The sequence below is a fragment of the Gopherus flavomarginatus genome, chromosome 8 (assembly GCF_025201925.1).
Source record: "Gopherus flavomarginatus isolate rGopFla2 chromosome 8, rGopFla2.mat.asm, whole genome shotgun sequence".
Lineage (NCBI taxonomy): Eukaryota > Metazoa > Chordata > Testudines > Testudinidae > Gopherus > Gopherus flavomarginatus.
The window spans coordinates 56,768,967-56,789,206 of NC_066624.1; the positions used below are offsets into that span (position 1 = coordinate 56,768,967).

The following is a 20,240-nucleotide window of genomic DNA, read 5'->3' on the forward strand; positions in this document are numbered from 1 at the left end:
AAAGGACAGGAGGATCTCTGAAACAGACAAAGGGTATAACCTAGGCCAGAGGAGGTCTGTATGAAAGAAATGGGTAGCAAGCCTTCTCAGCTGGACCGGCGGGTATAACTGAGATTGGGGCAGAGGAGATCTGAATATGGGGAAGCTGGCAGCCCCCATCTACTCCTGGGTAAAACAAACTAAGTGCCTCACTGCTTTCTCACTGGGCAGAGCTGCATCTTTCTCAATGCTGAGAGGAACCACTCCTTCCTCAGTGGAGTTAGTGAAGGCAATAGCATAGCAAGTAGCACCAACGACCACACAAAGTACAGATGAGTTGGGAGCATCCACAGGCATGCAAGCTCATTTAATGTAACAAACTCCACAGCAATTCTACCTTCTGCCTGTAGCCAGAGTGGGTTTGGATGTTGTTGCTTCACCTGGAGAAGTCCCAACAGGCTTCTCCTCATCCACTTTGTCACTGATAATCACAATAAATAATAATTAATAAAACACAAGATCAAGTGTGTATGCCCCCCTGCTTTCCAAGACACCCAGCGCTGCACTGAACACTCCGCGCCAGATAGAAATGTGTGCACATGGAGTGAAGGTCTGCTGCCTGCAGCAGTGCAAGGAACACTTCTGAAATACTGAATAATACTGTTCTTCTGGATCTGATCACTTCCCCTCTTCCCACAGGAATCAAAATGGAGCTCAAGTGTTCCTGATGTTCATTGCATGTGGTCTTGACACTTCACAGTGATTACGTGAGTTTAGAGTGTGTGCATGATCTTACCTGGGAAGCTCCTTGTCTGGCTTTTTAGCTACTTTTGTGCCTGGGCTCTGGTGCAGCACTGGAGGGAGCCACAGTGACTCAAACTCAAAGCATCTCTCCCACTGTGATTGGCAGGTGTACAGTTTGCTGGGGGCAGTTGGGAGCCCATTAGGAAAAGTAAGAACGGCTCCCTTTGGCCTAGGGTGACCAGATGTCCCAATTTTATAGGGACAGTCCTGATTTTTATGTCTTTTTCTTATATAGGCTCCTATTGCCCCCACCCCCTGTCCCGATTTTTCACACGTGCTGTCTGGTCACCCTACTTTGGCCCCATTCCCACCCCTGCCGTTTTGTCCCCTAGATTTAGTTGACCTGTTTCTTTTGGCTCCCTCCCCTCTTCAGCAGGGGTGGCCAAGGTTGTAACAGAGTTTAAGGCCAGAAGGGCCCACTAGATCATTTATTCTAACCTCCCATAGAACACAAGCCACCAGCATCACCCAGCACCCACACACTAAACCCAAAATGAGACCAAAGTAGAGGAGACCACAGGAGACTAGATTATTATGTGCCATAGGCAGAGAATAGAAGGGACTAAGGTGCACCAGTGCCCAAAACCCTGCATAGGCATGGACATGATGAAGTGAGAGACACCCAGATAATCCTGGCAAGTGACCTGCATCCCCGCAGTGCAGAGGAAGGCAAAACCCACCCAAGGTCACTGCTGATCTGAGCTGGAGGAGAATTCCTTTCCAACTCCACATATGGTGGACAGTTAGACCCTGAGCATGTGAGCTAGCCAACCACCTGAGAGAGAGAATGCTCAGTGCCACCTCAGAATTCTGGCCTACCCTGCCTACTGTACCATCTCCAGCCATAGTCATCCTTGCTGCTTCTTGTGAGAGGGGACCCTCCATCATCAACTGTGGTCAGAATGACTGTCACCTTTCACCAGCAACTATCTTCAGTGTCACACAGGAAGACAAGCTGGAAAATGGACCCCATCCCAAACACACACAGAGTAATCCAGAGTCAGGAACACTACCTTTTGCCACCAAGACCAAACCTTGATGAAGTCGGAAGGGTCTGATTCTGCATGTGCCATCCTCTTTCCTCCTCAATCTCAACCCTTTCAGGATGACAAATAAAGACACAAACATCACATCATTTCACACACGTGCACACACACTTGTTCAAACATTTTATTTCATCTCCCCTCATGCTGTAAAATTTTTCTCTGCTCATCTTACGGTCAAAATTTGCTTCTGTCCCTAGAGTCCACAGCTGGACTTAACAATGAATATGTTGTTAACTGGCTGAGTGAAGCAAGCCTTTACCCTCACCTCGATAGTCTTTCTTTGTGTGGGACTGACTGCTCAGGAAGCTAAAAGCCCAATGCTGGCCCTGATTGCAGGGGTCAATCTCTTCTTGAAGAAGAAGGGAAGTGGGTCCCCAAGATCTCCCAACCACAGTTCCAGGATTCCTGACAATCCACGGCTGTCATCTTCCAGTTCAATATCTAGGGCTATGTCTACACTGCACAACTTACAACGGCTGCCATGCTGTTGTAAGCGTGCAGCCACACTGTTGTAAGGTGCACTGTATAGCCATTTTGTCTCCTGGCGACAAAATAAGGCCACCTCCGAGGGGTGATAGTTTCAAGGATGAGAGCGCAGCTTCCGCTAACAAAGTCCTGTCCACTCCTGTGCTTTTTGTCATTAAAACTTTTGTTGTTCAGAGGGGTGTTTTTTCACACCTCTGAGCGAAAAAAGTTGTAATGATGAAAGTGCCAGTGTAGAGATAGCCTAAGTCACTGTGTTCATCCCACGAGGAGCTTTCCAGTGCCAGTATAAGTCAGCCCAGATAGATGGGTCCAGCCTATCTAGGCATTTTCCCTGCCTCCAATTTCACACCAGACGGAAATGCCAAACCCTAGCCCTTAGTAGAAACCACTACACTGAGATGGTACCATAGAAGGGGAGTTCTACTGTAATTTTTGGGGCACAGAGCCAGTGACTCACCTTTTGGCAATGAAGGGTGGTACTTCTTGTGTTGGGCTTCTGTAAAGGAGATACAAGGACAAAGATTGCATAAAGCCAGTGAGCAAACCTGGCATGTGGGCAGTTCTCACGGGAGGTGCTGAGACAAATTCAACAGAGACATGAAGGGTGATGCTATTTTACATATAGGGCCATGTAATGCAGTTCGCACAGATTTAGAAGTGAGTGGGTATACAAAACCAATGTAACTTACACACCTAGGAGGCAAAAGCAGGAAAAGCATCTGAAGGTGTAAGAAGGTGTAAAATTAAGCCACCCCCTCTTATTTTACACCTTTCTTTTAGCAGTTTTTTTCTTGTTACACTCAAAATCCTTCTGCCTCCTAGCCACATATACAGCATTTATTTTGCACACCAGCTGAATTCCAAATCAGTGCAAGGTACATTATCTTATTGCCCTTGTGTAAATTACACCATCTTACGTCACTGTTGTGGCACATTCCTTCTTTGCTTCTCCCATTCCCTCACAGGCACTGCCAGTCTCCCTGCCACCTCATTGTGCCACCCAGAGTTAGACCAAGAGGGGAAAAGATGCCCTTTAAGCTGCAAAAATTGCAGTCACTTGTCCTGGAGGATCAATCTTATTTTGACCAGTAGAACTGACCTTTACAACTCCCAGGGGAGAGGTGGATAGAGGAGCTTCCTACACCAGTAGTATCTCCTGCATACTTACACTGCTACTGTTACTGGAGCTGCCGCTGAGATGGGGGCTCATAACATATGGTAAAAGACAGTCCCTGCCCCAAGGAGCTTATCTAAACTGGATGCAAATCCTGCTTGGAATCCAATTTCTTTGTGGGAGATTCCTTGCCCCAAACTAATGTTTACAAGCCCCTTCTGCCCCTGCCCCTCTCTCCAGGGTGCAATAAAGCTGGGCTGGAGAAAACAGGTGCTTGGGATGTTCTGAGCAGCCAGGCCTGAAAATATGGGTCTTAGCTGAAGGTTCTAGACAGTTAGGAAACATTTTTTCAAAGATTTCGGGCTGTTTTTCTTTCCTTTTGCTCCTTTCCCTCTTAGATGGGAAACACTTCAAAGGTCCTTCAATGGATATGCCCAGTTCTGCAGTTCCTTGGACTTTTCTCAGTCAGGACTTGATTCAAAGCCAATGGAAGCCAATGGAAAGACTCACATTGCCTTCAATGGATCAGGCCCATAAGTCCCTGTGAAACATTTACTAATAGTTTCCCTTTCTGTTCACCCCTCCCATGAGACTCACCCATTGCTTTTCTTGGCAGCAGAGAGGACATAAGAGCGCTCCCTGCTGGCTGTGCGCCTCAGTACACTGTTGGCTGCCTCTGTCCTGGAAAGGAAGGAAGAGATACCCCTGAGGGAATTCTACGCCACTGCACAGATGCAGAATTTATGTCCCCTGCAGGTTTCTTTGTTTCCCCACAGAAAAATGATGTTCTGACAGGGAAGCAAAGGGAAGCCACAAAAGTGGTCATGTGATCCTCCCCAGCAGTATGTTTCGGGTGCACGGGGCAGCTGACAGAGAGGTAAATCACTGTGGGGCAGGGGTGGGACTGGGGAAGATATGGCTGGTGGCTTCTTCCCTATGCCGGGCTCAGCTGCTAGTCCCAGCTGGGCTGGGGAGGATGGAAGTTCATCTTCCCCTGCACAGCATCCGGGGCCATGTCAGCCCTCCCCCAGATTCCCTTCCCCCACCCCCACCCCCATCTCTTTCTGCACCCATCGTTCCTCAGCTGCAGTGGGAGAGATCACTGTACAGGGAGCTGATCCCCCATCCATCCAACCCCCATGCATCCAGACCCCCTCATACCTAGACCCTCCCACCAAGCCTCACCTACACCACACCCAGAAACCCCCCCCAAAGAACCCCACTCCCCCTGTACCTGGACCATCCTGATGAGCCACCAGCACCCGGATCCCCAACCTACCGATCCCTAAACAGCTGCACCTGGGTCCCACCCCAATAAGCCCCACTCCCCCAGCATCTGGCTCTCTGCACTGAGCCCCCAAACCAAGATCCCCCTGCTGACCCTCTTATCCCCCCTACATTCAGACCCCACTGCTGAGCTCTAACCACCTTCACCTGGATCCTCCTGCAAAGTTCCATTACCGTTGCACCCAGAACCTCCCAAGTAAGCCCCTGTGCATCTAGATCCACCCAGCACCCAGATCCCCCACTGAGCCACTTGCACCCAGATTGCCCCACACAGAACCCTCTCAACCCACACCTGGATTTCCCCCATACTAAGCCCCTCCACACTTGGATCCTGCCTGCCCAGACCTGGTGCACCTGGCATGGAGGGGCAAGGCTCTGGGGTGTTACTGGGGCAGGCCCAGTTGGTCCTTGCACTGTGTCAAGGTTGGTGCAGTCTTATTGCTGAGCCCATGTCCTGGGGGTGGGAGGAGGAGATACACAGTGATCTCCTACCTCTGTGCAGCCAGTGCCCTGTGCTCCCAATGCCAAGCTGGAGTCTCCGTATTTATTCGACAAATAAAATTTTCAGAATTTTAAAATATTGTGCACAGAATTTTAATTTTTTTTGGCACAGAATGCCCTCAGGAGTAAAGAGAGCACATTCCAGAGATGAAGCTGGGAGGCAGGAAACTGAGATGGTAGGGAATGAATCACTGAAGGCTTGTACCAGACTCCGCTGGAAAGAACATAAATCAAGCAAGAGCTAAGGGTAGTAACAATGGCCTATCTGTCCATTTATTCTGTACTCATCACCGTGGTGGTCAGGTATCAATTCCCGCCTTCATACTATTTATACTGTGCTAGGTGTGTATGTAGCTCTGTGCAATGGGTGATATGTGCTAAGCAATCAATAGAGTCTCTAGCTCAAGAGGATTACTGTCCAAGGGCAATGAAAGGTTGCAATATGGTACATAATAAAACAATGCAAATACAGAGTGTGGGGCCTGGGCTTCACAGCTGGATTGCTGAATGGACCAGGTGTGTCTATACAGATTCATTTGAAGATTCTGGTACCACTAAATGTGGATGGGATGATGCCAACCTCAGTTTTTTGCCCACAGTGGAATGTGGGCATCACAGAACTGCAAGGGACCTCGAGAGGTCATCTAGTCCAGTCCTCTCCACTCATGGCAGGACTAAGTATTATCTAGACCAGCCCTGATGGGTGTTTGTCTAACCTGCTCTTAAAAATCTCCAATGATGGAGATTCCACAACCTCCCTAGGCAATTTGTTCCAGTGCTTAACCACCCTGACAGTTAGGAAATTTTTCCTAACGTCCAACCTAAACCTCTCTGGCTGCAATTTAAGCTCATTGCTTCTTGTCCTATCCTCAGAGGTTAAGAAGAACAATTTTTCTCCTTCCTTCTAACAACCTATTATGTACCTGAAAACTAAAGTCATGTCCCCTCTCAATCTTCTCTTTTCCAGACTAAACAAACCCAGTTTTTTTCAGTCTTCTCTCACAGGACATGTTTTCTAGACCTTTAATCATTTTTGTTGCTCTTCTCTGGACTTTCTCCAATTTGTCCATATCTTTCCTGAAATGTGGCACCCAGAACTGGACACAGTACTCCAGTTGAGGCCTAATCAGTTTGGAGTAGAGCAGAAGAATTACTTTTCATGTCTTGCTTACCACACTCCTGCTAATACATCCCAGAATGATGTTCGCTTTTTCTGCAGCAGTGTTACACTGTTGACTCATATTTAGCTTGTGATCCATTATGACCCCGAGATCTCTTTCCGTCTTACTCCTTCCTAGGCAGTCATTTCCCATTTTGTATGTGTACAACTGATTGTTCCTTCCTAAGTGGAGCACTCTGCATTTGTCTTAATTAAACATCATACTGTTTACCTCAGACCATTTCTCCAGTTTGTCCAGATCATTTTGAATTATAAACCTATCCTCCAAAGCACTTGCAACCCCTCCCAGCTTGGTATCATCCACAAACTTTGTAAGTGTACTTCCCTATGCCATTATCTAAATCGTTGATGAAGATATTGAACAAAATTGGCCCAAGAACTGATCCCTGCAGGACCCCACTCGTTACGCCCTTCTGCATGACTGCAAACCACTGATAACTACTCTCTGAGTATGGTTTTCCAACCAGTTATTCACCCACTTTATAGTAGCTCCATCTGGGTTGAATTTCCCTAATTTGTTTATGAGGAAGTCATGTGAGATAGTATCAAAAACTTTACAAAAGTCAAGATATACTACATCTACCACTTGCCCCCTATCCACAAGGCTTGTTATCCTGTCAAAGAAAGCTATCAGGTTGATATGACACGATTTGCTCTTCACAAATCCATGCTGTTACTTATCACCTTATCATTTTCTAGATGCTTGCAAATTGATATTTAATTATTTGCTCTATTATCTTTAAGGGTACACAAGTTAAGCTGACTGGTCTGTAATTCCTCGGGTTGTCCTTATTTCCCTTTTTATAGATTGACACTATATTTGCCCTTCTCCAGTCTTCTAGAATGTCTCCTGTCTTCCATGACTTTTCAAAGATAATGGTTAATGACTCAAATATCAACTCAGTCAGCTCTTTGAGTATTCTAGGATGCATTTCATCAGGCCCTGATGATTTGAAGACATCTAAGTAATTTTTAACTTGTTCTTTCCTATTTTAGCCTCTGATTCGACCTCGTTTTCACTGGCATTCACTATGTTAGAAGTGCAATCACCACCAATCTTCTTGGTGGAAACCAAAACAAACAAGTCAATAAGCACCTCTGCCATTTCCACATTTTCTGTTATTGTCTTTTCCCCCTCATTGAGTAACATCCCTACCCAGTCCTTGGTCTTCCTCTTGCTTCTAATGTATTTGTAAAATGGTTTCTTGTTACCATTTATGTCTAGCTTGTTTGATCTTGTTTTGTGCCTTGGCCTTTCTAATTTTGTCCCTACCTACTTGTGTTATTTGTTTATATTCATCCTTTGTAATTTCACCTAGTTTGCACTTTTTGTAGGACTCTTTTTTGATTTTTAGATCATTGAAGATCTTTTGGTTAAGCCAGGTGGTCTCTTGCCATACTTCCTATCTTTCCTACATAGTAGGATAGTTTGCTTTTGTGCCCTTAATAATGTCTCTTTGAAAAACTCCCAACTGTTTTCAATTGTTTTCCCCTTAGACTTGTTTCCCATGGGATCTTACCTACCAACTCCCTGAGTTTGATAAAGTCTGCCTTCTTGAAATTTATGGTCTTCATTTTGCTCTTCTCCTTCCTACCATTCCTTATAATCATGAACTCTACCATTTCATGGTTCCTTTCACCCAAACTGCCTCCATTTTCAAATTCTCAACCAGTTCCTCCTTATTTGTCAAAATAAAATCTAGAATAGCCTCTCCCCTAGTAGCTTTCTCCACCTTCAGAAATAAAAAAGTGTCTTCAATACATTCCAAGAACTTGCTGGATAATCTGTGTTATTTTCCCAACAGATGTGGGTCTGAGTAGTTGAAGTCCCCCATCACCACCAAGTCCTGTGCTTTGGATGATTTTGTTAGTTGTTTAAAAAAAGCCTCATTCACTTCTTCTTCTTTGTTAGGTGGTCATCACCATTGTTTTTTAGCTCTTTTATCCTTACCCAGAGACTTTCAACAAGTCTTCCAAAATATATGTTTCCATTCCTAAAGTCCCATGCCAGAAAAAGGTACTTCTGAAAATATTATTTCAAGTGTCAGGAACTCTGATTCGCTGCTTCTGAGGCAGTGTTCCAGGAAGTCCTGCCTTACAGAGGAAGTGATGTGAAAGCTAGAGCTCGACCTGAGCTATGGAAGTTCAGATCTGGATTTAGATCCAAATGCAAAAACATCCAGACTTAGAATTCTGGAGCTTGGGTCTGGCTACAGAAAGTGGCTTGCTCATTTTACTCCCAGGATAATCCTGAGTCTTTACACCATTTTTTCAATCAATTCACATAGACTGTATGTAGCTGATGGGTACCCCACCTCCTCTCACTCACTAGGAAATTAATTGGGCCATACTGTCATTTTGAATCATGTCAGGCTTTTAATTATATTTTGTTAGGAGCCCGGAAGCCTGGGGGCATTGATGCACTGTATATAGAAATGCATTATTATTCTGACTGGCTCAGCTAAAGTTTTCATAAACTTGACCCACATGATGCTGGTAGATAAGATGAAAAGATACTTTCTGTTGTGTCTATTGAATCCCCAAAACCCCTGCATGGAAAGATGTTGGCTGCAGCAGTTTGTACCTCTTCTTATGTTCATCTGGGGAAAAGGCTGGTTTCTCTTCATCTGATTCCACTGATATTTGCCTGACATTGAATGGAGCCCTGAAGCCAAGAGAAGAGGAGAACTATGTTAATGGCTTTGCTCTTGTACCTAGTCATAAAAGAATTTAAAGCAACAGGCACTGGATAACAGACTTTGAAGCAGCCTTAGCCAGGTGAACATAGATGATGAGATAACTTACAGGTGGACGCCAGTATAGCACCTAAAGGAGGGCACCAGAATCCTGACCCTCATTCATGGGAGAGGCACTTTTATTTTCCATGCACAATGGTGAAAACATATCCCTGTCCAGGTTTTCTGATTTACAGGGCTTGAGCCTCAACAGATGATAATGCTGAATGCTCAGCCAGAACCTGCTTTGATCAGAAAAGTCAGGCAGTGGCCTGGGAGCAGGCCCGGACACAAGATTTCTGCATTTCTTGCTTTCAGACAGGCCATAGATACTGCAAAGCAAGCATCTCTTGTGGTAGTTTGGAGGCTTCTGACTCCTGTCCCAACTGGGTTTACTAAGAACAAAATTCACCCCATGCAGAAGGAAGCTCCACATAGTAACTTCTTTCAAAATGAAGGGCAGTGGAATGCTCAGCAAGCCAAGCGATCAGCCTGGCTAAGCAGGTGGCTCCATCATGCAGGCGAATGCACCAGGCGAGGCCCTGTCGTTGGATAAGCAGTACACTGCTCCTCTTGGTACACTCACAGTTTTTTGTAATCCTCAGTTGTCATCTTATATCCGGAGGAGAAGCGGGGGAGGCTGGCACTCTTAGCCTGAGCTGCAGTACTGCAGATAACACACAGTCACTTCCATTAATGCTACACTTGTGACCTCTTGCCCTCCCACCAGATTCCCTCCCATGCAGATTCAAGAATGTTTCACAAGAGAAGGGTAAAAAGGATGAGCTAATGGATCATGTTGATTACTTTAGCCAGTGTATGGACAGCACATTGTTCTTCTGAGCTGTCCTGGGCCCAGGATATGATATGATAGATATGAGGGCCCAGTAGTTTCCCAAGGACTCCTGAGAACCGTCATTACTAGGTTTGGAATCCCCCTCCACCACACAACCCTATCTTGTTAAAAGGAGAGTCAGACACACATCTTGTAACACTGCTCTCTCTAGCATTATCCACTGGTCAGTAAAGGGGGAAATGCATGGGTGTGCCACGGTGGCAAAGAAGCCATAAATCACCCTGCCATGGGGAAGGCAAAGGCTGGCTATGCTAGCTTTGCAACTCTCCACCCCCCAACTATTCCTGATGCCAGGGGCATGTAATGAGTGCTCAGGGATAGGCTAGTGGCAGCAGGAGCGGAGCCAGGGTTTCTGGCGCCCTAGGCAGAATTCGGGAGGCGGCATTTTGTGCACTCCCCACGGGGCGCGTGGGAGCTTCCGATTCCACTCCCATAGCGCCGTCGAAGGACCCTCCGCCGAAATGCCGCAGGTGACAGTGGCAGTCACTGAGCTGCTCAATTGCCTGCCGCTGTTTTCCGCGTTGGCAGAAGGTCCTTCTTCAGCGGTGCGATGGGAGCAGAACCCGAAGCTCCCATGAGCCCCATGGAGCACACAAAATGCAGTCCCCTGAATCCTGGTGCCCTAGGCGACCGCTTAGGGTTGCCTAATGGAAGCGCCAGCCCGTAGTGGCAGGCTGGGAGTGAGAGGCGTGTGACCACAACCTCGCCCCACCTACTCCAGCTTTCAGAAATAAACATCATCTTAATAAAATATTTTTGTTATTTTTGTGATTAGGTTTGTTACAATGATTATTGAATGAAACCAGCATGGACATTTTCTCAAGGTTCCTACCCACACCAAAAAGCTCTAATCAGCACATGATTTCTGGGACAAGCATCCCAAGATAACAAAACGAGGGCACACCCAGAATACTCCCACTCCAGACAACTTCCAGTAGTCTTCTCAGAGGTCAGTGGTGGGCCAAGCTGAACCTTTCCACTATGTGCCACAACCAGTTCAGTTTAGAGATGGCATTACGCCTAAGAATTGGGATACGAGTTTGGAGTTTTGAATGCACTTCAAGTACAGTGGGTTGGGTCCAAGTCTCTCTTTAGTTTGTTAGAAGCTTCATCGTCTCGGGATTCTGAATTGTGGTTGGAGAGGCTCTGCCAGAGTTTAATGGAGATCTGTGGGACTCTACAGGCACTGTATGAAATCAAACACTGGGCACCAGTGTATGCAGAATATTCCAAAATGCCAAGCAGGTATTGTATGAAGAATAGGATCACACAAACCTTTTCTGCGTGCCATTGGAATAGCAGGTGCTTTCGGGCGGAGTCTTGTCAATGGTCCTGGTGAACACCCCCCTATAGGAAGAGGAGAACTGTAGTTAGGTTCAGGGCCATCTTAGAACCAAAATTAGAGAAAAACTGAGAGAGCCATTGAGAAAGGCCCTAGAGGAGAGGACCATGCTAAAGTGGGTCCCAAATCTGTCTCAGTCAAATCTATTAAGCTGCAGATTCTCCTCACAGATTGCAGGGCTCTCATCACCTCCAGTACATTATAACTGTATAATCTCTGTCCATCACAATGGCATCTATATAGCCTGATGGGGATGCACTGCCCAGCCTCGCATTCCATGGAAGTATGACAACTTTGTGACCCTTGAGTGTGTACCAGGATTCACCCAGCACCCAAAGGGTAATGGAATTGTGAGAGGAAGCAAATACTGCTAGCGTTTTGGTTAATGCAAGGGCCTATGTATCATGTTGAAGGGAAGAGGTTGGGTCAGAAACAGATTAAACAATTTCATGGTTGTAGTCAATACTTAATCAGCTCTCAAATAGACTTGGGAGTGTGGCAGTATAGGATACATGATCCTCTGTCAGACCACAGAGGAGCAAGTCCATTACTGGTCAACACCTAGTGCTGCAATGGAAGATGAATCCCACAGTGCTCTGAGTTTCTAGTGCACTGCTTTTTACAAGGGACTGGGAGAGACTTCCTGACATCCCCACCAAGTGACCACCTTACTCCTCAGGCTATGAGATCTGATTTCCCATCACTGCCAGGGATCTGCTTGTTAAGCACCCAAACATGTCTACCCACATGGGATCCCCACAGTCAGACACCACCATAACAGTGAAACACAGGAGATATTGATATTTCACCCATTTTATCCTCTACTGTCTTAGCCTCTGTCACCAGCAGCCCCAGTGTTTCTAACTCCGGGGATGGGGCTCTGCATACCAACCTGATGAGGTAACCGGAGGTGGGCTTGGAACTTGGCAACCTACACAGGGAATAGAAATCAAAAACTCACAAGGAAGAAATGGGAGCAGCAATATCCATAGGGTACAAGGCTGTCAGTGCACCAGGGTTTCTAGTGCTGTCCAAAGCCATAATAGTGGAAATCCAGAGCAGCAAGCCCCATGATGCTATTTCACATCCCCATCCAAAGTTTATGTAGCCTCTATTGTTTACAATTAGCTACAAAGGATTTTTTTTTACACTATTTCAGGATGTGCTATAAGGGGCTCTATCAGGAAACTGACTAATTCTTTAAAAAATTGTGCTGACAGTCTATTTAATTCCAGACACAAACATAAATCCACAGATGGAATATAAATGCATGGATAATGGATCAAACATTGTCTCTCTTATAGAACAACATATTTACATTAACTTATTCAAATATCCATCTGTAGAAGGGGCCTGCTGTTCAGCCAGGGAAGGAGTTTGGAGAAACACTCTCTTAGGGCAACAGGAAGGAAACATTGTCAAATAGGGTTAGAACCTGCAAATTGTGACATGCTAAAAGGACTGACATCAAAACCTGTGAAATATTGAGTCAGAAATGTCTTTCTGACAGTGAAGGTAGGACAGGGACTGGAAAATAAGCAGCATAGGAATGGCCATACTGGATTTTCAAAAGTGACTAGTCATTTGAGGTGCTTCAATGTTTAGGTGCTCAACCTGAGATACCTTAAAGGCTCTGATTTGTAGCGACCAGGGCTCAGGTCCTCAGAGGTGCTTAGGCTCTTTCAGTGGGAGTTAGAAGCCTAAATACCTTTGAGGATCTGGGTTTTGGTGAAAGTCTGGCCCCTTTTAACATGTCTCAACTTGGGCACCCAGAATCACTAGATGCTCTTGGAAAGCTTGGCCCATTAATTATTTGTATTGCAGTAGCATGTCAGAACCCCAGTCAGGGACCAGGACCCCGATGCTGGGCACTGTACAAGCAGAATAAAAAGACAGTGGTCCTCGTTACCCTCGGGTTTCTGAGCACCTTGCTCTCCCCCTTAACCTCAGCTCCAGCAGACTCCACTCCTCCCCTTTTCAGTGCCCCGAAGGCATCACATTGCCAATGTCACAGGGCTGTGCGCGAGGGTGGGGGGAGGGCAAGCAGGGGCACAGGCAGGGCCGGCTTTAGCAGGTGCAGGGCCCGATTCCTGGCAGGGCAGAGGGGGGCTTGTACTCACCGGGCAGCGCTCCTCATCTTCGCCAGCACTTCAGATAGCTGGCTGGGATATCTGTCGCGCTCCGGCCGAAGCTCCGGCCCGGAGATCGGGGTCGCGGGGCTGCCGCGCTCCGGCTGGGGTCGCGGGGCTGCGGGGCCGCGGGGCTGCAGTGCTACTGCTGCGGTCGCGGGGCCATGGCGCTGTCGCGCTCCAGCCGAAGCTCCGGCTGGGAGATTGGAACCGTGAGGCTGTCGCTCCAGCTGGGGTCGCGGGGCTGCCACGCTCCGGCCGAAGCTTCCCGGGAGATCACGGCCATGGGCTGCCGCACTCCGGCCAAAGCTCCGGCCAGGAGATTGGGGTCGTTGGCCGCAAGGCTGCTGCACTCCGGCCGAAGCTCAGGTCAAGAGATCAGGGCCGCGGGGCTGTCATGCTCCGGCTGGGGTTGCGGGGCTGCCGCTCTTTGGCCAAGGTCGCGGGGCAGGGGGGCTGCAGCGCTCCGGCCAAAGCTCCCTGGGAGATCGGGGCCGCGAGGCTGCCCCGCTCCGGCCAAAGCTCCGTCCGGGAGATCGGGGTCGTGGAGCTGTGGCGCTCTGGCTGGGGTCGCCGGGCTGTCGTGCTCCGGGCGGGGTCACGGGGCAGCGGGGCTGCCGCGCTCCGGACGAAGCTCCGGTCGGGAGATCGGGGCCGCAGGGCTGTCGCGCTCCAGCTGCGTTCGCGGGGCTGCTGCGCTCCGGCTGAGGTCGCTGAGCAGGGCAGCTGCAGCTCTCCGGCCGAAGCTCCCCGGGAAATCGGAGTTGCGGGGCTGCCCTGGTCCGGCCAAAGCTCCGTCCGGGAGATCGGGGTCCCAGAGCTGTCGTGCTCCGGCTGGGGTCGCTGGGCTGCCGCGCTCGGCCGGGGTCGCAGGGCAGCGGGGCTGTCACTCCGGCTGGAGTCACGGGGCTGCCGCGCTCCGGCCAAAGCTTCCCGGGAGATCACGGTCGCGGGGCTGCTGTGCTCCAGTCAAAGCTCCGGCTGGGAGATCAGGGTCGCCGGGCTGCCGTGCTCCAGCCAGGGTCGCAGGCCGCAAGGCTGCCGTGCTCCGGCTGAAGCTCCAGCAGGGAGATCAGGGTCGCGGGGCTGTCGCGCAGGGCCAGGGTCGTGGGGCTGCCGCGCTCTGGCGAGGGTCGTGGGGCAGCGGGGCTGCCGCGCTTCGGACGAAGCTCCGGTCAGGAGATCGGGGCCACAGAGACGCTGCACTCCAGCTGGGGTCGTGGGGCCGCCGCGCTCCGTCCGAAGCTCCCGCCTGAAGATTGGGGCTGCAGGGCTGCCGCGCTCTGGCCAAAGCTCCGGCCCGGAGATCGGGGCCACGGGGCTGCCGTGCTCCCACCAGGGTCGTTGGGCCATGGGGCTCGCCGCGCTCTGGCCAGGGGCACGAGGCCGGAAGACCCTGGCGGAGCAGACTGCCCAGGAGTGAGTAAAATAATTTTAAAAGGAGCCTAAGTCGAGTTGCCCATTCCAGGGAATCTGTCAAATCAGCCTAAAGCCAGCCCTGGGCACAGGCCCCCCAATCAATGGGAGCACAGAACTCCATCTGGGCGGGAAGACTGAGCTCCTCCGGCCTTGAGGCTGCAAGGGCAGATCCAGATTCTCCGGCTGCTGGGTGAGAGCAACTCCACCAGCCATGGGGGGGCAGACATGGAGAGCGAACTCCGCCAGCCCTGAGGCACTGAAAATGCCGCTCCAAGAGCGGCTAAATTTTTATTCCAGTGCACTCCCCTGCAATGTCACAAATGTTGCTGTTATTATCTATTGTGCCTCAATGTGCATGTTGCTTTACAGGAAGGCCTCATGCAAAGGCCCTCCCTGGAGAATCGTGCCAGCTAATGAGAGAGGGGATGCAAGGAGAACTGACAACAAGTCATGGAGGAGAAGGGGGAAGTGGCAGCAAACTGCTCACAGGAGAGTTATTAATGAAAAATTCAGATCGGCGAGGACTGTCAGTTTTCAGCAATGGGACTGCAGCCAGCAGGGGGCTCAAACACTGGGCTAATCGCTGTCCCATGTTTTTATTTTCTTAGGATCTGAACAGCTGGATCCTTATCCCCAGGCACCACACTGGCACAGGAATCCACCTGTATCTATAAGCTTGCAGAATCAGGGCCATCCAAAGCACCGTGCCAGCACACAGATCCACCTGCATCAGTGAGCTTGCAGGCTTAGGGCCAGAGGTGGATTAAGGTTTCCTGGGGTCCTGGGCCAGAACAAGTGGGGGGCCCCTCACTACCCCTTCTGCCTGCAGTCCCGCCCCTTCTGTCCATGGCCCTGCCCATGGTCACACCCCATTCTGCCCCTTTCCCCCGCAGCCCCACCCCTGTTTCACCCACGGCGGTGCACCATTTCACTCCACACACACACACTGTTGCCCCACAACCCATTTGCTCCTTTCTGCCTCCCCCTCCATGGCCCTAACACGAGAGAAGCCATGGCAGGGAGTGAGAGCTCCTCCCGTCCTGGGGCCACAGTCAGGGTCCAGGCGCTGGGGCTTCCCCCACCCACTCCCTGCTTGGCGCTTCTGCCAGGGCTCTGGACTTCCACCACACTGCAGTAGATTTCTCCACATTTCTCCGGGGCTGCCAAATTGGCCAGGGTCCCTGGGCACAGACCCCGTCAGCTCATTGGACAATCTGCCACTGCTTGGGACTACACATAGCACTACGATGGCACACAGATCCATCTGCATGTATGAACTTGCAGGATCAGGGCCATGCTCTGTCCAAGATGAATGCTTGCAGAATGCTATGCTGAGCACAATGGGTGCAGCTCTCCTCCAGCATTATGTTTTATAACCTAATAATACCAGGAGTGGGTGTGAGGAGACCTCGAAGAATCCCATGTCCAGGCAGCTGCAAGGGCACTACATATTTATACTATCCCAGCCAGACGCCTTCAGTTACCTGTTATAGTGGGGTGTAACAGATGCTGAGGCTGGGGATCCCCCGTCGATCTTGTCAGACCTACGTGGTGAGTGCCTGGTGAGGGGAAGGAACAGAATCACAATGGTAACAATTCCATTCACACAATTCTCAACTGCTTTAGACATGCCAAATGTGACAGTTATGTGAGTAAAATGCACCTCCCGTGCCATCCCATGTGCATAGCACATCATGGTGCCAGTGTGGCAATGGCATGCTGCAGCCAGAGAGGACATCCAGAGGAATTCACCCCTGAAGGAAATCCCCTGCAGGCAATGCTCCCTGAAGAACCACATTGGTGTCATCATACTCACCCAGCTCTTTCATCCACAGATCTCAAGGCAACTCACCATGAGGCAAGAAGCATTATCCCCATTGCACAAATGGGGAAAGTGAGACACAGAGTGGGACGTGACTTGCTCAAAGTCACACAGCGAGTCTGTGACAGAGCCAAGCATAGAACCTAGGTCTCCTGAATGTTACTCTGGTGCACTGAGCCACTGGGATTGCACTGTCTGCCTCCCTATTTTGCTGCTGTTATTTAGAGAGTGCTCATGCTGCAGATTCTGCTTTATAAACAAGTAGGGAGAAAAGTCTCTGCCAGAGATTCTACAGCATCTAAACTGGTGTGGGGATGGGGCTTCCTGTGGTCAGCTGCCAGCTTGCTGATGCACTCAGGTTTCATCAGCACTGGGGAGGCTTGTTTAGAGAGGAGGGAGATTTTTTGTTTTGTTTTTCATTAAGCAGTTTAATAAAACACTGTCCCTGTGTCTTTAGTCCCATGCTCCGCCCAATGCACCTTGCAAGGGTAATGCCATGCCCCTGGGATCAGCAGGAGGTGTCTGTGTGGAGATCTAGCTGTGTTGGCTTTACAGCACTTAGGGTCCAGGATTCCACCACATGGGGCAACCTCCATCTGCCCACTTCTGGCAGCTTTGCAGCCCCTTTTTACCATGCCTGCAACCACAGGGCCAGAACACTGGGCAGGACTGGCTCCATGAGTTCAGCTGATCCTCTCCCATTTGCAGTTGGACATCTCCTGGGGATTAAAAACATCTCCGAGCTCCTGGGGTCATGGTTCTCCGAAAAGGTCATTTCCATTTGACTATCAAAAGTAAATACAAGCAATGCGTCCATTTGATTGTGAGTTCACTGCCAGCTGCATGGCCTTGTGCCACCCTTAGGGATGCCTGACGGTGATGGGGTTGTCTCATGACTCCATTGAGTTTGGGGAAGGGACTCTACCAAAATAGCACACAATTCTGGGAGGAAGGGGCAACAAGCTGTGGGTGGGTGAGGCTGGTAACTCTACTTACAATGGGCTGCTCTTCATCTCTTCCTCATTGCCTGAGTTTTGTGGGTAGATCCAGCTCTTATCCCCTTTTAGTGTAGTGCGTACCTTCATCTGCCTGATGATCTTCTTGCGATCTTCTTCACTAGGTGGAATAACACCCCCTGATACAGAACAAGAGGAGATGGTTTAGGGGATGTGTGGGACTGAGGGAATGGGCTTGCTGAATAAGCACAGAGGTCCCACTACCAGGAGTGGCGCCAGGGTTTTTGGCGCCCTAGGCGGGGGTCCTTCCACGCTCCTGGTCGGCGGCAATTCGGCGGCGGGGGGGTCCTTCCACACTCCCGGTCTTAGGGGCACTTCAGCGGTCGGTCCTGGAGCGAGTGAAGGACCCGCAGCCGAATTGCTGCCGAAGACCCGGAGCGCGGAAGGACCACCCCCCGCTGCCGAATTGCCGCCGAGGGCCACAAAATGCCACCCTCTCAAATCCTGGTGCCCTAGGCGACCACATAGGTCGCCTAAATGGAAGCGCCGGCCCTGCCCACTACCAACTGACCCACCCAGGAGCCATTTCAGTTAGGAACAGCTCTTATTTCCCCCTTCTTATTCTAATACATTTAAAATACCGAGGGAATCTTTCACCTAGTCATACAGGATTTGACAGTTGGAATTTGCCAGCTGGCAAAGTCAGAGGCAGACTTCAGACTGGATTTAGGGTGCCACTTTACACTGAATATCCTGGACTACAGGACCCTTTACTGGAATTCAGAGACTCGTTTGCTTGTGCTCCTTTAAAGGGAGTACCTAGCATGAATGAGTTGTTTTCTACCACAGAGAACCAAAGACATTCAGGTGACTGTCTGCTCGCTTATCTAAAAGGCAGTATGTTTGCCTTCACATTCCCTCTCCCTGAATCTACTTAGAGTGGCCGAAGCTAATGCAAGTGTTAGGTTGGAAAAACCACATTTCTGGTTGTCATGCATGGTTTGCCATTTCTGCTACCTGGTGGTGAGACAAGTTTAGGACTTGCTCAATGGGAGGATGGGCAGATTGAAAGAACATAGGATTCCCTCCTGCAAACCTTGTCTAATGACAGCCTCAAATTAGCAGACTAAAGAGGCCCTTGCCTTGCTCATTTCTACCCTTCCATTCCCAATTGCTATTTCAAATGCAAGTGATCAATCCATGTCTTCCAGAATATGCATACCACACCTGGCACAATGGGGCTTTTATTTTGATTGTGGCACAAGTATTAGCCTCCTGTCCCTATAATGCCTTTTCCTTCAGTGCTACTCTGTCAAAAATCTATTTATCTTCCATTGGCTCTGTCCTCTCACCTATTAGGAGCCTTAATTACATAATTCACTGGAATAAGTGGTGTTAATGTTAATTAAAACATTGAAGCAGGACATGTGAAAATGCCATAGGTTAGAAATTAGGACATGCTGCATCATCAGCAGGGTAGAGATCAGGTGAGAGAAAGCAGTTCAGGGAGATGAGAGAGAGTGAGGGTTGGACAGAGTGGTGTTTGAGAGGACCAAAGAAGCCTAGGGAGGGGCTACAGAAAGTGGAAGGCGCTGAGGAAAGCTAGGGTGTGGAGGAGCCGTATGGGGCGGGGAAGGGAGAGGAATATCAAAACATGGATTGATCTTGCAGATTGCTGAATACTATCTGCAAGGGGCTGAGAACAGCTGGATGGAAAATGGGAATTTTCATGGGAAAAATCCCCATTCAAAATAGACTCCCCCTTGCATACAAACAGTTTTCCCAGGAGAAATTTTTGAAAAATGAGAAGGTGTGAGGAAAGCTTGCTGCCAAAAAGCCTCCAACTTTTCCAGTTGGAAACCAGCAAAGGATTCCTGCCTTGTGCATTTTCCTGAATCTGCAGGCAGCCTGAAACTAATGGGAATAGCTATACCAGTATAAGCATCTTCATAATGGCATAACTGCATCCAAACTCGGGAGTTATACCACTTTAGGTATACCAGTCTAGTTAACTTGTGTGTGTAAACAAGTTACTGTCAGAGAGGAACACTTTCACTTTTAAAGAGTAATGCTTAAAAGTTAAAAGTGGAGGCCTAGTGTCTAGAGCAGTGGCTGGGGCTAAGACCAGGGTTCTGTTCTCAGCTCTGCCATTGGATGAATGACCTTGGGCAAGTCACTTCACCTCCATGTGCCTCAGTTTCCCCATCTGTGCAATGGGTATAATGATTCTGACTCCTTTGTAAAGCACTTTGGGAGCTACTATTACTATTAAAAGTGACATCAATTGCTTCATTGAAATGAACAAGATATCCAAACTATTAGTTTCAGGCTGCTTGAAGATTCAGGAAAATGCACAAAGCAGGAATCCTTTTTCTCTCTCTGGGTTCCCACTCCTCCTCCTGAATGGAAAAGCAGCAGGTTAAAGATGGATTCCAGTTCGGGTAACATGATCACGTGTCTCTGTAAGACTCCAAGCCATCATTCCTCCCAGCCTGTCTCATAGGAAGGCCAGCCAATGTACAGGATCCCCCTGGACCCTTATTTTGCCAGACCCTGAGATATCAAAATGCCAGGATCATAATTA

General features: G+C 49.1%; 1 protein-coding gene across 4 annotated transcripts in view; it reads right to left on the reverse strand.

Annotated features, from left to right (window-relative positions):
- The window catches only part of ZNF185 (zinc finger protein 185 with LIM domain), a 94,851-nt gene that overhangs the window by 49,751 nt on the left and 24,860 nt on the right, over positions 1 to 20,240 (reverse strand). For all 4 annotated transcript variants that reach the window (XM_050965437.1, XM_050965435.1, XM_050965434.1 and 1 more), the window contains exons 3-12: positions 17,697 to 17,835; positions 16,363 to 16,437; positions 12,223 to 12,261; positions 11,264 to 11,335; positions 9,719 to 9,799; positions 8,982 to 9,062; positions 4,027 to 4,110; positions 2,773 to 2,811; positions 1,797 to 1,880; positions 377 to 460 (exon numbers count right to left, since the gene is read on the reverse strand). In XM_050965437.1, the coding sequence (XP_050821394.1) occupies positions 377 to 460; positions 1,797 to 1,880; positions 2,773 to 2,811; positions 4,027 to 4,110; positions 8,982 to 9,062; positions 9,719 to 9,799; positions 11,264 to 11,335; positions 12,223 to 12,261; positions 16,363 to 16,437; positions 17,697 to 17,835 (778 nt within the window). The remainder of the gene's footprint in view (positions 1 to 376; positions 461 to 1,796; positions 1,881 to 2,772; positions 2,812 to 4,026; positions 4,111 to 8,981; positions 9,063 to 9,718; positions 9,800 to 11,263; positions 11,336 to 12,222; positions 12,262 to 16,362; positions 16,438 to 17,696; positions 17,836 to 20,240) is intronic.